General features: G+C 40.4%; 1 protein-coding gene across 1 annotated transcript in view; it reads left to right on the top strand.

Moving 5' to 3' along the window:
• Positions 1-1,470, top strand: part of kcnj3a (potassium inwardly rectifying channel subfamily J member 3a) — a 77,759-nt gene extending 76,289 nt beyond the window's left edge. The window contains exon 4 of the mRNA XM_060929971.1: positions 724-1,470. Coding sequence (XP_060785954.1) covers positions 724-1,322 — 599 coding nt within the window. The 3' untranslated portion in view covers positions 1,323-1,470. The remainder of the gene's footprint in view (positions 1-723) is intronic.
• The last annotated feature ends 18,517 nt before the right edge of the window (positions 1,471-19,987 follow it).

Below are 19,987 nucleotides of genomic sequence, written 5' to 3'. Positions count from 1 at the left end.
TATGGGAAAATGAAACCATGGTATAAATTCAAGTGTTACTGAATCTCCTCCTTGCTCATTATAGTGATCAGAGTTTTTTTTTTTAATTCTATTTTATATGCTTAATAAATTCATGCCATTGGTGCTGTACACCAATGTGTAATTACCACAGTGCATTTGTGGCTGCACATCCTTGTAGACAGTTTTGAAAATATAAAATAATCCTGAGACTACTTTGAGGTAAACATTATGGTGTATCATGGTTGTGAGTTTAATGGCACGAATCCTATAACAGGTTGCCAAATAAGTAATTGGATGTCTTTTGACTGATTTGACGAATGCTTTAACATTCACATTATTGCATATTCTAAATGCTTTTTTTCTACCATTGAGTGTCACTTAGAAGTAATATGAATCTATATGCAGTACATATCTTTTTTTTTACATTGTCTTGCAGTAATTGATTGCTTGGATGAGTGAGCCCATGCACATGTTATGCATTCGTATTCATTGGCTTCACAAAGGCACTGCTGTTTCATTGTGAATGCTTTTCATCAAGCACTAAAAATGGTTTCTATGTCTCCTTGATGAATTGGGTTAGTTATTGGTTGTGGGATGGCAGTTTCTACTAGGGTTTTGAATAATAATATTCTGCTGGGCTTTGATGAGGCATTGGTCTTATTTCTGCTTGATTAATCTCTGTGATGTGTAAATTTCATTATCCCTCCCTATCTTGTCCTACAGGTATGACTTGCCAAGCGAGGACGTCATACACGGAAGATGAGGTGCTATGGGGCCATCGGTTCTTCCCTGTTATCTCTCTGGAGGAGGGATTCTTCAAGGTGGACTACTCTCAGTTCCATGCCACGTTTGAGGTCCCCACACCACCCTATAGTGTAAAAGAGCAGGATGAGGCCCTGCTCATGTCCTCTCCACTCACAGCTCCATCATTGTGTAACAGTGGTGACAAGAACAACTCTCTGGACTGTCTGGAGCTTTTGGAGGATGTGGAGACAACCACCAAGCTCCCAGCTAAGCTGCAGAAGATGACAGGACGTGATGGGCTGCCAAGGAAGCTGCTCCGAATGAGTTCCACTACATCAGAGATGACCTACAGCCTAGGAGACCTGTCCACAAAGCTGCAACGTATAAGCTCTGTGCCAGGTGTCTCTGAAGAAAAGAACGTATCCAGGAGTGCCAAAATAAATGCTGAGCCCATCAGCCAATCAGTGGCAGATTTGCCTCCCAAGCTGCAGCGATTGGCAGGGGGAGGGGGTGGAGGACGTATGGACGGACATTTGCCACCCAAATTACGAAAGATGAACTCGGATCGCTTCACATAGATGAAACAAGCAACCACACACATATACTATAATTCTCCCTTAGGCTTGCTAGCATGGACAGAATCTTACGCCTAGCGTACCTATAAATAAGACAACTTTAATAAAGCACATTTGTGGAGATTTGTGGGTAGACATGCAGCAAGCGAATCCTTTCAGGTTGTGATTTTTAAGCTCAATCTGGCATGTATGAAACACTAAGTGCATGTTAATGCAGTTTTCTGCTGTCGGGCATGTTTTATTTAGGCACGTTTATTTGAAGAGTGAATAAAATTTGCCAAGACAAGCTGGTCATCTGAACATCAAGCCATATGATTGGACAATTCCTCATACATGCCTGATGTGTATTCATTTTATTTGTTCTTTTGTTGTCAAGTGTAAAAGTGTTTCTTAGATTATGTTAAAATGCATGTTTACTTGGAGAGGTAATGTACTCTAATGTTAGCCTTGAATATATTACTTTCTTTCACTTTTCTCAGCTTGTCCATAGTTATTTTTAAGATTTTAAGAGACAGGGTAAGCTCCATTCTTCTGCAAAATGGGTTCAAGGGTCGTTCATCAAAACAGTTTTATAAAAGGAAAATTACATAAGCTAAGTGGATCTTAATGGTTTTTAGATCTATCAGCTCTGCATTAAAGAGGGGAAAAAACAGAAATTCACCAGATCATTATAAATTCCTGAGCTTGTTTAGAGTCTGGATGAAAATCACTGCACTAGCATCAATGCATTATCCCCTCTGCCTAAATTAAGCAATAACTAAATGTTGTACAAACACTGACCTCTGCGTAGCTACTTTGACTAATATGTCTGTTGTAGTGACCTCTAAGACACATGAACATGGATCATTTGAACTCCTGTACATTCCGGTACATGCCTTTTGTGGTAGACTGTTTAATAAGAACTATAATTAGTTTTTCAGCTTTACTAGTGCTTTAAATTCATTTTGATAGTTTACACATATTGTAGTCTAATTATACTGAGACTGTTGTATAATTCTATAACAAACTACCATGAAAAAGGAAGCTATGGTTCAATACTTAACCTTTGAAATAAGCATCAACTCTCATTTACTATCTAAGCGCAAATGTTAATTCTCTCCCTAGCTGCTTGATTGAATGGCAAGGTAGATTCATGCATGCAAGTGCCTGATCCGCTGAAGTGGTGTCTAAATCTTGTTAATGCACCCTGACTGAGCAGCGCTCTCTCCCCTGAGCTTCTGTCTTTATCACCATGGAGATCTCGGCACCTACTGCCATTTACTGTCCCACTATCAGCCTCATGGTGAGGAAATGATAGCAGAGATGGCCTTGTGTTATAGAATAAAAGCTTTTACTCTGCATCCAACAGAACACAATGGCAATATTGGCATGCATGACCTGTAGAAGGAAAACTGCTATGAATGGTGGATATCCCACTGCACCACTAAATGGGCTGCACCCTTTATTAGCATAAAGCACCAAGGTTTTGCTTTGTAACTTTATATGATTTATGTCTCACTCTCTTCGTGTTTGGTAAATCAAAATAATCAATAAGAGATAATAAAAGATAACGCACAGTGATTTTCTTACCTTTTTACCTGTTAACCTGACAGATCAATTAAAAATGGAACCAAGACAATGGAACTAATCACTGATGTATCCAAATGTCAGTACTGCATCTTGGGTCTTTCTTGTGACCTAAAATGGTCTGATTATCAAGAACATAAGTATGGAAAATGTCTGTTATTTATTGAGGAAGTCGATGTCACTTTCCTAGATTACCTCAAGGATTATCACATATATAAAATCTTAAGTGTCAGTTTATTCATGTCAAGTCTTAAATATACTGTATCAGACCCAATAAACCTTTCTACATATTTTGTTAGTAAAGTAAGGTTTCATGTGTTCTTTACATCATCCTAAATATACTGAGGGATAAGCATATGATGTAGTTGGCCTTAGGGTACACATATAGACATATCCAATCTTTCCTGTGGTGTACTGTACAATAGGTTAATGATGGCACACAAGTAAGGCACAATAAACTCTTAAATATTATACACAAGGTTATCTGCTATCAGTATAGCAAAAAGAAATTCTTAACTGTAATGATGATACCATAAATAAAATTATTTATTCGCTCTATGTGTGACAACTGGAATGTTCTTGCATGATGATATGCAAATGATAAGAGTATAACATTTAGACCTGCTTAGAGACCTTCAAGGGTTCTTCAAGGGTTCTTTGGAGAGCTTTTCAGCTGTTGAACAGGGTTTTACTTTGAACCCTCTCTGAAAGGGAAACAATTATAGGGTTTTACATAAAACCATTGAAATATTCCCTTGTGGAGGAACTGACGAGTATGATTGTCAAACTGCAACTAAACTTTAGGAAACTCCCTTTTTTTTTAGATTTTAAAAGATAAAGCAATGAAGGTACCAAAAATACCTTATGAACTTGTGCAAACATTTTATGATATCAGCTTTTATCAGGCTTGTAGTACTCGAGTCCAGGACACGGACTTGAGTCTGACTCGTGCCCTAATTTTAAGGACTCGTGACTCGACTTGGACTTGAGCACTGATGACTCGGACTTGGACTCAGGCATTAACTGCATCAGGACTCGTAAATTAGAGATGAGGACTCAGATTTTTTCTTTATTTTTTGTAACATGCCATAATAATTTGGCATAAGATATTTATATCTACATTAAGTTTTATACTAATTTTGTGGAAGAGCGTCACACCTGCGCATCTTGGCGTGTGCATCAGATAGACTCTTGGGCACGCTCTGGACACCGCGCACGCCAAATGGACTCTCTTGCATGCGCCATAAACAACTCACACCTGCACAGGATTAAAGCACAATCAGCGCGCCTATATAAAAACTCTGAAGACACAGTTACTTTGCGAAGTATTTAGTTGCGTTACTGACACATTACCGAGCCTTAGTTCCTTTTTTGGGTTCCTGATCCCTGATTTCCTGTTTCTCGTCTTTGATTCTGCTGAGTCTGCAATAGCCTGTTTGTGTCTCGGTTGACCTATTGCCTGTTTCACTGTTTTACGATTTTGCCTGCCATTCTGGATTGTTTACCTGTCTTCACTTGTATTAATAAACACACCTTCTGCACTCACATCCATCTCTCAACCATCTCTGACAGAGTACTTTGCACTCCCTGACAAAGAGAATGCACATTCACCTGTTCATACATCATGCTCAGGAACAAACTAATGTTAATAGCACTAAAACAGCCACCGTCAAATAGTGCAGTTGGAGTGTTGTTCTCAGACTTGACTCATTTTTTTTTTTAATGACCTGGACTTGAACACTGGGGACTCGAGACTGGACTTGGACTCGAGGTTTAGTGACTTGACTACAAAACTGGCTTTTATCAGTCATTTTTGTTTTCTTGCAATGTTTTTGTTGTCTGCATAATTCATTCATTCTGCTTTTAAAGCAGCACTGCAATAAGAGTGAGCTCAGCCATTTTTCATACTGAATGACTGCTTAACTCTGATAGGAAATTGCTATCATTATCCCCTGATTACTCAATAAATTCAAATTTGAGCCACCATATTATGTGGTTAAATCACCTGAGACACAATTCAAATGGCTCCTGTGTTGCCACCAATGAATATCCCCTTATAAGGTTTAAATAGTTTCTCTTAAACAGGCTCACTGTTGGTTTGCAGAAATATATGAAAAATGCACTCAGGAACACTTTGTAGTCACAGAAGCTTTGTTTTTCATAACACAAAATGACAAAAAATGAAATCTGGACTCTATAATTAGTGTCTGCTCTGTGGAGCTGCAGTGTTTGCCCACTCTCTCTACTGCTGACTGATGGCTAAACAGTCCTGGCATAAATTCTGAAACCACACCACCGCAGTGGTCCAGATAAACATCAAATACTCCAAATAACCACTTTTACTTGTTCAGGTGTTGAGGTTGGAAAACTGAGAGTTCTGATATCCTGTAGCTGTGTTCCTATGTCCTATACTATTTCAGGGAAATCTGAAAAGAAAAGACACATATTTTATCATGACACTGGCAATTTTAAAGTCTGAGTATGCAATCATATATATATATATATATATATATATATATATATATATGGGAAGTCAAAAAGTTCTAAGACAAATGAAAAAAATCTTTATTTATGAAAATAGCAAAGCTATTTCTCTACATATCCTCCATTTCAGTCCAAACACTTCTGCAAACGATGTTTCCATCAGAGAATTCCTTCTTTGTATTCCTTTTTTGAATTATTTTGAATTATCTCATCTCATTATCTCTAGCCGCTTTATCCTTCTACAGGGTCGCAGGCAAGCTGGAGCCTATCCCAGCTGACTACGGGCGAAAGGCGGGGTACACCCTGGACAAGTCGCCAGGTCATCACAGGGCTGACACATAGACACAGACAACCATTCACACTCACATTCACACCTACGGTCAATTTAGAGTCACCAGTTAACCTAACCTGCATGTCTTTGGACTGTGGGGGAAACCGGAGCACCCGGAGGAAACCCACGCGGACACGGGGAGAACATGCAAACTCCACACAGAAAGGCCCTCGCCGGCTACGGGGCTCGAACCCGGACCTTCTTGCTGTGAGGCGACAGCACTAACCACTACACCACCGTGCCACCCTTGTATATATATGTGTGTGTGTGTGTGTGTGTGTGTGTGTGTGTGCGCACACCACATTTCAATATCAATTATACTTTAAAGTTTGTGGACACCTGACCGTTATACCCATATGTGTTCTTTGAATGTCCCATTCCAAATGTAACAACCTCCACTTACCTAGGAAGGCTTTCTACTAGATTTTGGAGCATGACTGTGAGATTTTTTTCCACATTCAGTCACAAGACCATTCATGAGGTTGGGTGCTGAAGTCAGCAAGACAGCTTGATGCGCAGTCAGCGTTCCTGTTAATCCCAAAGGCATTCAGTGGGGTTGAGGTCTGTGCAGACCACTCGAGTTCTTCCACTCCAAGCCTGAAAAACCATGTCTTCATGTACCTTGCTTTATGCACAGGGGTATTGTCATGCTGAAAAAAAGATTAGGTTAGGCCCCTAGTTCCAGTGAATAGAAATCGTAACGCTGCAGCATACAAAGACATTCTATACAATTGCATGCTTTCAGCTTTATGGCAACGGTTTGGGAAAGAACCACATATGGATATGATGGCCAGGTGTCCACATACTTTTGGCCATATAGTGCATCTAGTGAATGTTTTCCTTCATTATGTACAAAAGTTTAACTTACCTATAATCAAAACCTATATAGTGGTCAAGGAGTCATAATCAGTAACCAAATGTGTGGTGGATGTTGGCTGGCTGTGTGCTGATGAAGAGGATGCAGATGTCAGAGTGTTTGCTCTGCTGGTGTCTGTGTCAGCAATTATGGAAATTTTAATCTCAGCATAAGCACTTTTGGCTTAAAATAATCCCTGGAAATGCTGGAATATTTCGCTTTGATTAGCATATTATTAGTAGTAGTACAGAATATGTTAAAGGTCCCATGGCATGAAATTTTCACTTTCTGAGGTTTTTTAATGTTAAAATGAGTTCCTCTGACCTTATTAAGTCACCCCAGTGGCTAGAAATTTCACAATGTGTAACCCAAACTATGCCCAACATTTGAGAATGGCACGTCAAAACAGCGCGTTGATAAGCTCTTCCCTTTACTACGTCAGCAAGGGAGATGATCCCCACACCCCCCCTCTGGATTCCCACCCACTGTATGGATTGCCCCGCCCAGTTGTAGTGAGGAGACCATAGAGGACACAACAACATGGCATCACCTAAGCGAGCGAAACATGGAAATTGCGCTGTACATGGATGTGACAACACAGAAAAGAGTCTGTTTTTACTGCCGACGGGAGAGCCCCTGAAGACTCAGTGGCTTAATTTTATTTACTTCAATAATACACCGTCGAGTCTACCTAAGACGGTGTATGTTTGTCGGAAGCATTTTCCTGAGGAATGTTTCCACAACTTGGGACAGTACAGGGCAGGTTTTGCACATCAACTGTCACTGAAGCCTGGGTCCGTGCCAAGCATCCCTGCCGCATCAGCAACAAACACCGAACAAGTAAGTGTATAACTGGTCGTTTTGCCGTGTTTTAAAATCGGTGCGTTAGCCTAGCAATGGCTACATTAGCTGTGCAGCTAACCGCTTCCTGCAGTTAGCCAGGTAATCTGCACTACAAAACTAAAGAGCATGCAGCATGCTCTGTTAAACTGAGTTTAGTCTGGAAATTGACTGTAACTTATGAGCTTATGTTTGACTATTGCTCCGCAATGCATGTCTTCTGTTGGATAAGCGATATGTTGCTGTAGTTGCTGCTTCTATCCTCTTTGGTTATGGAGTGTGTGTTCAAGCCTAGGGTATTATACGTTCGTAAACTACCACTCCGAACACTCTCACTCTCTGTTCTCTGTGTCACGTTGAGTTTACGAAAGGAGTCCGAGGGAAAACGGGGTTTTGTCTTAGCAGCGTGGCTACAGGCGCTGATAGCAGCGAGTATGTGTGTGCGCAGCTTGGTCAAGCCCCTCCCCCTCCCCCCATGGCCCGCCCCCACCCTCTACCCTTCCCCGCCTCCTGCTTCTCATTAGCAAAACGACGCACTGGGAAAAGCGCTGAAATGGGGCTTTCTCCCAGGAGGCTATATTTATGTGCCGAGGGTTCATTTCGAGAAAGGCTACGGATATAACATCCGGAAGCCTCCACAAGCCCGTTTAAAGCATCAACAAACCACCATGCCATGGGACCTTTAAAAAATTAATAGCTTTAATATTAGAGGCAGAGGTATTATAGTGAGCATCACACTACAACATACACAAGTCTGTCATAAATGGCCAATGCCTGTACAAATAAATGGCAAAATTGGTAAATAATGTTTTATAGTACAGGGACAAATTATGGTCTTGAAAAAGGATAATCCTCAATAAACCCATACTCAAATATTGTATTGATCAAAATCGAGGCACAGAGCGAATCAGCAGTCTCTCATTAACAAGCTGAATAAGGCTGGAGGACTTTGTATTGATTTTGATTTACTTGGAAATCTACATGTTGGCAAGCTAAAGGAGAATAAAATAGAAAAAACTTCTCACCCTTTTCTTTCTGCTTTTCACTTCTAAGTTTGTATCACTTATGTTATTTCTGTAAACCCATCTGGGTTGTGTTTACTCTGTGCCTCTATCTCTCTCTTCCTTGCAGAGCGAGAGAGCACCTAATCATCAGTGCAGTGATGTTGATGGTATTAGTGGAGGTTTGCTCTCCATGCCAGACACATGGGGGAATATCTCATCCACAACAGCTGCCTCTTCCTCTGAGGGGAGTGCAGATGGGGGTGCACCTGCGGCCCCGTAAAACACACACATGCACACGCGCACACACACACACACACACACACACACACACACACACACACACACACACACACAATTGTAATATTTCTGATTCTAAATAACCTGAGGATTTTTGTGACTAGATTAAAACAACATCAACAACAACAAAACCCACAGAGTATTAAAAGCATTAGTCATTTGGGTGAATTGACACTTTAGATTTCTTATGTCCAGCCTATCTATAGTCTATTCCATGATGTTTATTGGTTATACTCAGTCAATAATGTCTAAAAGTTCTTAAAATGTTGCTTCTAGCTCATAACAATTAAATATACATTTCCTGTATTAGTATACACACAGGAAGTACTTGTTATTTTCTCTCTTCTAATTTTTTAAATTTTTATTTTGTTCAAGTGTCACTTTATTCAGAATGCATACCATATAACCTCCAATGTAGAAGGTCATGTGATGCATGTGGATGTATTTAAATGGCAAAATAACACCCTGATGCTCTCTTGCAGAGCAAAATGAACATCATGTCCCCTCTGAAGAAGTGAATATGAAAAAAATAAACTAAAAACACAAGAACATAATCCTACAGAAGACAGGGATGGAAAAGTAATAATTAGAAACCAGTCAAAGCCAGATAGACATATTCACGACCAAAATATTAAAACGCCAACATGCTGTCCACAACAGTTCCCTTGCTGCATATATGTGTGTGCGGGCACACACACACACACACACACACACACACACACACACACACACACACACACACACACACACACACACACCAGATAAACAGAGGATGTGAATGATGAACTGATGTCTCCCTAAGATAAAGAATATTAAATATTTCCACAGACCTGGTCATATATGTATACTATATATACACAAATCAGTGTAGAAAAACTGGCAGCATTATTTAACTCATACTATGTTTAAAATATAGTCAGTCCTTAATTGAACACATTACATCCATAATTGACATTTATCTTCAGTCATAATAGAGACACATTTTGTGTGTGTGTGTGTGTGTGGGGGGGGGGGGGTTAAATGCATTGTGCTATTTATATGAGCATAATATCAGATTATGCTTTTTTCTTATTTCCTGCAGCATGCAGAATGAGGATGAATTTACCATAAACTCAGCCTTGAGGAATATTTCTGCATTCCAGCCCCCAAAACGTGACATCACATTTTCTCCCCCATCTGTTGGCTGTGTTTAGAGGGCAATCTCAGGAGAAGAGTGAAAGAAAGAGAAAGAGGGAACAAGAGAGAGAGAGAGAGAGAGAGCATGAACAAAAGAAAACGCTTTGTAACAGCATTGTTTTAAGACCAGCAACTGAGATGGGAAAAGAACAAATCTTTTCTCCACAAGTACGGGTAATTCCATCCATCCATTATCCATAACAGCTTATCCTGTGCAGGGTCGTGGACAAGCTGGAGCCTATCCCAGCTGACTATGGGCGAGAGGCAGGGTACACCCTGGACAAGTCGCCAGATCATTGCAGGTCTGTCACGCAAAGACAAACAACCATTCACCCTCACATTCACACCTATGGTCAATTTAGAGTCACCGGTTAACCTAACCTGCATGTCTTTGGACTGTGGGGGAAACCGGAGCACCCAGAGGAAACCCATGCAGACACGGGGAGAACATGCAAACTCCACACAGAAAGGCCGGCGTCGGCCGCTGGGCTCAAACCCAGAACCTTCTTCCTGTGAGACGACAGTGCTAACCACTACACCACTGTGCCACCCACAAGTAATCCACACTTTCTAATATTACATGTCAACACTTTACAAGACCCTCAATATCAATCAGTGGCACATTTCACTATAAAGTATTTCATCACCTAAGAATAGTCATGAACGATGGGAATAATCCCATTGTCACTGTGTTTCATTGCTTCAGGCTGCACTGAATTAGTATCTAATGAAGTCTGTCATTGACAGAATTGTTTTCATTCAGTTAAGTCTGAAAATCAGTGAAGAAGCATGCACACTCTAAAAAATAAAACATTGGGCCAACAAAAAAAATCAAGGCAACGTTTTGCATTCAGTTTTTTGAGTTATGCCAGTTGCTGGTGGAATTACGTTGATCCAACACAATATTTTACATATGGTGAATTACCTTTCCTATCATTATCATAAGCATTTCTAAGTAACATGAACTTAATATCTGTCAAAATGAACACAAGTTTTTAAGTTGCCTGTATTTCTAAAAATCAAGCTGTCCAAATTTGTTTTTTTCAATATTTGAAAGCATTATTAATATACGTGTAACTTAATATTTCTCTAGATTAATTACAATTTTTATGTTGGCCAACTTCTAGTATTGTATTATTCCAACTAAAAATCTTTTCTTATCCAAACATGTTTATTTTCTTTTCTCATTAACGCCTACCTTTCTGAATGAAGTCAAACAAAGCGAATATTAGACAATTAGGCTAACTTTTTATTTTGCACTGTGATTTCAAAACATCACCACATTACACTCACAGCATAAACAAGTATTTACTACAAATATCTACAGTGACTGTGGCCTTCAGAAATTAACTATTTAGCCTACTGTTCGACGTTACAAAATTATGACTCTGTTTGAATAACAGTGTTAAACTTAAACAACAATACATATACCTATACAAGTATGTTAACAGAACATGAATCATTACAGGACTGGATGATTAACAGCTGATTCACTATAAAACAGTCATACAAAATGTGTACACTCCTAGTTGGCTATAACTTTACCAACAGCTTAGTGGACTAGGAGAAGGCAGCTCTAAATATTACAAAGACAATGAAATATTAACTCTCAAATTTTTCCAAAGAACTGCAGTAATTTGTGCACAAATAAAATATTGCACACTAGAGTTTCAAAAAACTACTAAGAGCACCAAGTGATGATTTCTACTCAGACAATTGGATATTGCACAGAACAGCCTGGAATTTTAAATGAATGGAGTATGCTTATGATTATACAAGACAGCATTTAAAGCCAATTCCTAAGTGCAACATATCCATATCATAACCAGATAAAACCTCAACCTTTGATAACGGTAATGGTAACACCAATATTATCGGATAACACTGTCCATAATGTACAGAAGACCTCAGGCAAATCAGTCAAAACTTCCAACTCGTTGAGAGTGCTGGGGTTTTAGAGCACAGTCAGAAAATACTGTACTTGAGACTCATTACTTTTGAGCTGGCTTTTTGTCCATCGAGTTCCAGGAATAGCTTCTGAAATACCTCAAAGGTGAACTTCAACTGCTTGGGATAGCTGAGGTTCAGAGCATATATTATGCCCATCAGCAAAGCACAGGATCTGGCCACATCAAACCCTTCCAGGACTTTGGTTCCCTCGATGACAATGGTTGCACACCCATCACTGATGATGGCAATCTTCATCACCTGCATCACAAGGTCTGCCTCAAGCTCCTCCATGTCCTTAGAAGAAATAACAGGTATTAGAGTGTTGGAGTGTTGGTTCACTGCATTTCAGTCCAGCAGGGAGAAGCGTTAGCTATGACAATGTATAATGGAAAGCAAGTCTTTACATTTTAAGAAGGAATGGAATTCTGCTTCCAAATACTTACACTGTACATTTTGAAAAGGTCCTCCTCCTTCTCTCCAAGATATACCACAAGGCAGCGAATGGCAGCTTCTCTCCGTCGCTCAACTGTGTTATTCTGATTAATGAAAAAATTATATGAGGGGTTCAATAAAAATCAGATCCACAAATACCTGAATGATAGAGATTTATCTGAAGAAATTACTGTTAATAACCTGCAATTCAAAAAGTAAGTCTAGTTCACAAATATACCTCAAGAAGCCTGTCCTTAATCTGCCTGATCTTCAGTCCTGCAGCTCCTCCCTTTGACTGGACTAAGGTCATCAGCTTCGGGGTGCACTGGTCAAGACTGGCCATAAATGTCGATTCAAGGCTAACTGTTGTCACCCTCTTGAATTCGTCATTTATCTGTGGGGAACACAAAAGAGAAATGATTTGAGAGAACTCTAGTGGACATTTATCTATACAGTATCAATCCATAGAGCAAAAATACTAGTTTAATAAAACTTATCAAATGTAAGAGTACAGTCTCACCTGTGTTTCATCAAAAAGAGCAGGCCATCGCTTCATGAACTCACTGATGGCAGGGGCTTCATTAACTATTTCCTGTCTGCGAAGAGAGAACGTCTTCAACATCTTCTCAGCTACCACCTTGGAGTTATCCCTTTTCATCACTTCACTTAGAAGCTCCACTCTCTCTTTTTCCAAACTTGCAGTAGTTTCACCTGGAGCATGAGGAGGTAGGTAATTTACTTCAGCCTTCTTTGGTTTTTTCACATTCTTTGCAGGAGTCCGCTCATGTCCTGCTTTCCTCTTGAGTGAATTAACTTCAAGTTCAGGACAGCCGAGACCTCGAAGTTTGGATCTGAAGTTATTCATCTTGTATTTCAGGCGCTGCATCCATCCATAACACCCATTAAAGGACCCTGGTTCTTTGAGGCAGGGATGCTTTTGAACAAGGGCCTCTGCAGCTTGACATATCTGCAGACTTGAAGGATAAGCAGTGTACTTGTAAATAGCCTCTGCTAGCTTTCCAAGAATGTCTGGGAGTAGTGAGATGAGGTCTTTAGCACTGAGGATAGTCCCATCCTTATTGAAGCTTTCATTGGCTGACTGAAGTTGAATCTCTGTATTGGAGGCAAAGCGGGGAATTATGAATTTAGAGGGCCAACGCTGTGAACGGTGGCCTGGGCTATCCTCAGCTGATGAGACAGGCAGTGTGTCACTAGATAACACGGATGAAGAGGTGTCGTCAGGAGACTGATACGAAGGCTGATCAAAAGACTGGGCACCGTCAATTATGTTTGTGACATCAGTTAAGTTCAAAGTTACTGTAGGGGGCTCCAGGATATACACAATCTTGACTGTGTCCTTATCTTTGATGTCAGTCGTTGAACACAGAGAGAAATACTCATTGCCAAAATCAACATCTTTATAGTGCAGATTGAAGTCTCCAGCAATCCCAAATGTATCACGAATGACTGAGTGAAGTTCATCCACTGTCCCAGGGATACCAGATGGTAGTGCCAGTTTACGGACATCATGATCTGTAAGAACGACTCGGAGTTGGGCTGGTTGTGACATTAGGCAGTCTGTAAGAGACATATGTTACACATGTTTCAGTAACTTTTAGTGTCAGTGAAATGGTTCAGTGAATAATGTTAAATGGGTGCTATATGTTATTTTATCTGACCACTATGGAGAGCAGCATCAAGCTTACATGTATCTTGGCAAAGCTGCTCCTCTCTCCCTCCCTCCCTATCTGACCCCCCTCCACAAGTGCAAATCACAGCAGTATGGAGGCAAGCCTAAGACAAACTTTTCTACGCTCTGTATCTGAAGGCTAACGATTAAACTAAAACAAATTGTGTTTTATTTAGTCTCTCTCTTACTCAGAACATGTCCTTTTTGGCTCAGTGACACCACTTGTCTTGGTTGTCATGCTCTCTTTATGAATTTTGCTATTAAGTATTGCCAGAAATGGAAGAGGAACCAATTCTTAAAAAAAAAATAGGTGATGGGTGACGCAGAGGGAGGAGCTTGAGTCTGGCACAGATTTTGGCATCAAACTTTGGTGAGGAGTAGAAAAGGGCTGAAAAAAAAGCAGCATGGCTGCTCCATGCCAGTCTTTACAAAGCGCATATTTGTTTCAGGATTGTTAAAAGGTTCTGAGATCACAAAGTGCAAATTTACACTACAATGACTCTTATACGTATGTAACACAAATTTGGTAGCCATCTATGGAACATAAATGTAGCGCTTTAGAGTCATAATGCTTTTTCCACCAAGCATGTAAGATGTTAAAGGAAACATGTCTAATAGCTCGGCTGGCTCTAGGACTTTCACAGTTTGTGTTTTCTCAAGCACATAGCTCCTCAGATGCTCAACTGACCAAGCACTTAAGCATTTCACCAAGAATCCAACAGCGCCCTTCACAACTACAATCTGGATCAGCTCCCCAAAATCTGGCAGACCACCCGTGGAACCATTAGCCAAGATCATTCCACTTGTGTACTTGGTGCCACTGTAACACACACTATTAGCTATTTGGACACGAGTCTCACCAGGAAACTTCGCCTGCAGTGCTTCCTGGATATCCTCTCTCAGCACAGAAACATCCACTGTAGACAGTGTTGTGGCCTGTAGTAAAGGTCTGACAACACTGGAATCATGTAGGTTATAAGCAACCATCAATTGATGCTTCATGGACAGTGACAGCAGAATATTTCGAAAGCTGTGAGTATGTCTGACAACACGCTTAAAAAAGCTGTGTTTTGCCTCAAACCGCATAGTCCACAGTGATACCAGTGGGCCATAGGCTTTGATCAGTTCTGGATAGTGTTCCAGAAAATGATGTTTTGGGATGAGCTTTTCCTGTGGGAAAACCTGGAGAAACCTGTACTTGTGCTCAGATATCTTACTATCTAAGTAGCAAATAGTCTCCTCTGTGTGGACTTGACATACAACAAGCTCAACAATGTCTTTGAGCACAAGAAGCACTTCCCATGCTTGGTCACCCTCTGGGATTTTTGATCCAACCATCAGTGGCAAGAGACGCAGCAAATTCCAATTCTCATGGGCATTCCCTCCAACACTTTTCCGTGCAGCAAAGTTCAGAGGGACAAGCTGTGGTGCATTTGTCTTGTCTGACCATTTATAGGGGAACTCTTTGATGCGTTTGTTTAGCTCTTCAAGGGTGAAGTACTTACTCTGAATGAACACCCTGAGGCACAGTGCCATTTCTAGGGGCACTATACCTTCAAAGAGATCGTGCAACACATCAGGTGGATAGCCAGTCAAAACATCAAAATATTTCAGTTTTCCTGTCAGTGCACACTGCCTCTTCACTCCACAGACATGATTCAAACCAACATTCTCCTGTACAGTCTGAATATGCAGTGTGTGCTGTTCTTTAGTTCTGTGTGGGAATGTCCCTGCTCTCACTTCTCCTGTTTGAAACTGTGATTGCTCACCTAGACAAAATCTACAGACATAAGAACAGGAAAAACTCTCAACAAATCCCCCCATAGAATGGGCCCCGAGATTGTCTGCAACAACAGAAAACACTGTGCCTTTGACTCTTCTGCCCAATGCTGGAACATACAGTCCTTCCCTCTCTAAGACCACAAGATCTTTGAGCAGTGGCTCCAGTACAGTATTGTAACCACATTTCTTCATATCCCCAGCCTTGCACAGAATTGCTAAGAAGATAGAGGTTAGTTCAGATCGGAGCAGTGAGGGGACATCAGCTAACACCCAATACACAGCTGTAATTTTGTGTTTTTTCCTGGATGTACCAAGAGGATTGCATATCTCAAAGTCATCCACATAGAGAATGAGAGCAATGGTAAGCTCATCCCCTGAAAACAATTCATTGGTTTTGTAGTGAGTGCCATCATGAAATGACTTGTACTGGGTACTCTGATCTTCTTCCTCACACAAGATCAAATCCTGGATATCTTTCCTGCTCAAAACCTGGAGTAATGACTTAAGAATGGGGACATACTGGAAGCTGTTCTTCTCCCTACTGAGAACATACTCAATGGGTTCCACCACAGAAAAGTGCTCTTTAAAGTACTCTCTTCTTTTGTAGGCAGAGCAAAGGCGACCACCACTACCCAGGGCAGAGCTAATAGGGTTGGCACCACAAAGTTCCTTCACCATTTCTGACACAACAGCCTCCTCAATTTCACAGTTGTGCCTCCTCAAGCAAGACTGCAAAATGTCTTTCATGATGGGAGCTGACGCTGAATGAGAGATAAAATGCAACTCCTCCACAACCTCATCAATGCATCTGTTGGGTACATTGAAGATGCTCTCCAGTTTTAACAACAAGTGAGCCAACCTTTTTTCAATCAACACTGGCAATTCTCTCACATCACTATCATCCCCTCCAAGATCATCAATATCAGACTGATCACTCTCATGATTAACTGGATTACTGTAATTGTCTGTGTTTGAAGGGTTTACATACTTCTTTAGCAGGTCTTCTTTGAACTCATCCAATGAGTGAGGAGTATGCTTCCGGCTTCTGTGGGAAGCAAAAGTTCCATAGATGTTAGTTTTGAAATTGCAGTTTTTGAAAACACAGGTGATCGTTTCTTGCTTTTTCAGATGTCGACCAAGATGCTCAAAATACTCTCTTTCAGTGGAGATTGTGCCTACACTGCAGCACTGGCAACAGAAACTGAGTATTTCAGAGGATCTGACTCTTTCTTGAGTTGAGTGTTTTCTTGACAGATGTGATCTGAGGCTACCCCATGTTTTAAAGGAACAAAAACAGTCTAGATGAGGACATGGCAGAGGTTGCCCACCATGACTGTGACGTAACCTGTAATGTTTTAGCAGCTCTGCTTTGGTGGAGATCTCAAATGTACAAATTTTGCAAGCCCAATGCATTGTGTTAGATACTGAAAAAACACCAAATATTTTGTTAAATATGTGTAACGAACTTCATAAAATGCATCAAAAAACAATGTATTTGCAATGCAATTACAATGAAGTGGTAGCTAAGTAGGTTTGTCTGACACAAAGTTTTATGCAGCTGAACCTATTATGAACTAGAAATGAAATGGTCAGAATGAAACAAGAGTGGTGTTATTTTAAACAAGAAAGACCATACTGCTTCAGAACATGCTGCCAAATTTAACCATTCAGTGTTGACAATTTGTATCTCAGAGTTAAGTTAACAAATTTTTCACATATTATAAAGTACTGTATGTCAAGATATGTATGGTGTGGATTAGCCTAATGTTAATGTAAATATGTCAGATAACAATTACCTGAAAGCAGGATGGTGCAGAGCTATACGTGATACACTGATCCTTGCTGTGGCATCAAAGTACAGCCTATGCCCCAAACAGTAACATTATTCAACAAAATAAAAACGGGAGACTGTATATCGCGGCGCGCACCCCCCCAACAAAATAAAAAACAGGAGATTGTATATCGCGGCGCGCACCCCCCCCCCCCCCCTGCTCCCTAGCTAACGTTATTTAGCTTGATGTTAGTAGATGTCTTGTTCCCATTTTGCTAGAGGAACATTGCAAAGTACACATGCCAGAACCACAAATAAACAACAGAACTGCAGAACTGTTTTAAGCATAAAATTACCCCCTTTCACTGAATGTTAGATTAAGAGCACCTGTTTGTTTGTTGGACAATAGCAGGTTTACAAAAAGCTAACTGGCACACGGTGTCTAACTTATGTGTCTACCGACATTAAACACAGTCACAAAACAGGCAGTGTGTTGCTAATCACATCACCGTCAAGAGCAAAAACTACCCACATAACATCATTGGAGTCACAAAGAAAATGTGTTTGTAACCATATAATGCTCACCTTGTTTGAGAAAAAACGTGCTTTGTGTTGCTTGGCTTTTTCCTCAGTCTGCAGCCATTCGAACTTGTCCAGGCATGTGAAGTGTTCGGAGAAATTCAAGCCAAGTGTAAAGAAATTAAGTTGCAAACAAATGTAATTAAGTTACCGCGATTTGAATTTTGTCCATTATTGTTGAATGATAGAGTTTCAGTTCAGTTAAGTCATGATAGTGTGTTGAAGCAACAGTTCTACTTTTTGTGTCAGTAGGACTCAATAAAATAACAGTTAGGAACAAAAAGTCTGACAATATCATGGAACTTATTTTTTTTTCTCACAACAACACATTTATTTAAGTATTGGCTAAAGGTCCTCTGAATGACTTTTTAGAGTGCACATGAACGAAATACTGCACTCTGTGTGTATATAGTGTGGAAAGAGTAAAAATATATCGCATATCTCTTTTCCCAGTGATCTCTTCATATATGTATCACTATCATTATAATACCACTATTTCTAACAATTACCTTACATGTTTCAGTTCTGCTCTTTTGTGCGAGTGCTCTGCATGAACCTCCTGTGGGTTTTTTTTTTCTTTCGGAGTGGAAATTGGTGCTTAATGATCTGCTCTAAATACTTCAAGAGCAGGGGTTCCTGCAGTAGTTACCTAGCAACTGCAAGCTGTCACTCTACTATAACGCTCCAGAGTTTTAGACCCCAGTTTGGATTTGATTAAGCCAAAACACACACACACACACACACACACACACACACACACACACACACACACACACACACACACACACACACACACACACACATCTCACTATCCTTGTAAGGACCTTCCATTGACATAATTATTAAGATAGTTAATTAATTCTGTGCCTGCACCTAAACCTAACCTTAACCTCAGTAATGAAGAGGAAACTTTTTGGCTCTTTTATTTTTATTTTTGCTAAACAACAACAACAACTTCCCCATCCAAATGTCCCCACAAGGTCGAAATTGTCAGATTTTACTGTCCCTGTGGGGACATTTGGTCCTCAGGAGGATATTAAAACATGCACACATGCATGCCTTTGTCATTCTTCCTTCTCAAACCTCTCCATCTTCTTTTATCTCCAATTTCAAGTAGACTTTATTGTCATTCTACTCATCACACACAGATGTGATTTTAGGAGTCATATTTAGTTCCAGGGTGGCATGGTGATGTAGTGGTTAGCAGTGTCACCTCACAGCAAGAAGGTCCTGGGTTCGAGCCCAGTGGCCGACGGTGGCCTTTCTGTGTGGAGTTTGCATGTTCTCCCCGTGTCTGCATGGGTTTCCTCCAGGTGCTCCGGTTTCCCCCACAGTCCAAAGACATGCAGGTTAGGCTAATTGGTGGCTCTAAATTGACTGTGAGTGTGAATGGTTGTTTGTCTCTATGTGTCAGCCCTGCAATGATCTGGTGACTTGTCCAGACAGTGGAAAATCAATAAATATAGGCAATAGATTATACTATAAAATAAACAATACAGTAAACATTACAGAAAGCAAAAATTGCACAGTAGTATTCAAAATATAACATTTAAGTGGCTTGTGCGTGGGACCATCTCTTTTGTAAAGTGACTGAGTGCAGTGGGTATGTTAGGTAGGGAAGCCGAGTGAAGTGATAGTAATGACATGAGGTGCGGTGGACATCAGGCAGATCTATTTAGAAATCTAATGGCCTGTCGGAAGATCTGTTCGTGAATTTTGTGGACTTGGCTCAGATTCTCCTCAGACTTCTTCTCCATCTAGGGTGAAAAAGGTTTCTCTCTCCTTCTCACCCCTACCCAATGTTGCTACATAATACACATGAGCTTCATTTAAGATAAAGGGCTGTGAATGAAATGATACACTGATATGATGGTATACCATGATCAAGCATCCATCCATCATCCCTAACC

Source organism: Neoarius graeffei, chromosome 9 (assembly GCF_027579695.1).
Source record: "Neoarius graeffei isolate fNeoGra1 chromosome 9, fNeoGra1.pri, whole genome shotgun sequence".
NCBI classification, from domain to species: domain Eukaryota; kingdom Metazoa; phylum Chordata; class Actinopteri; order Siluriformes; family Ariidae; genus Neoarius; species Neoarius graeffei.
Note: the sequence above shows the minus strand (reverse complement) of the source record. Positions and strands in the feature narration are given on the sequence as shown.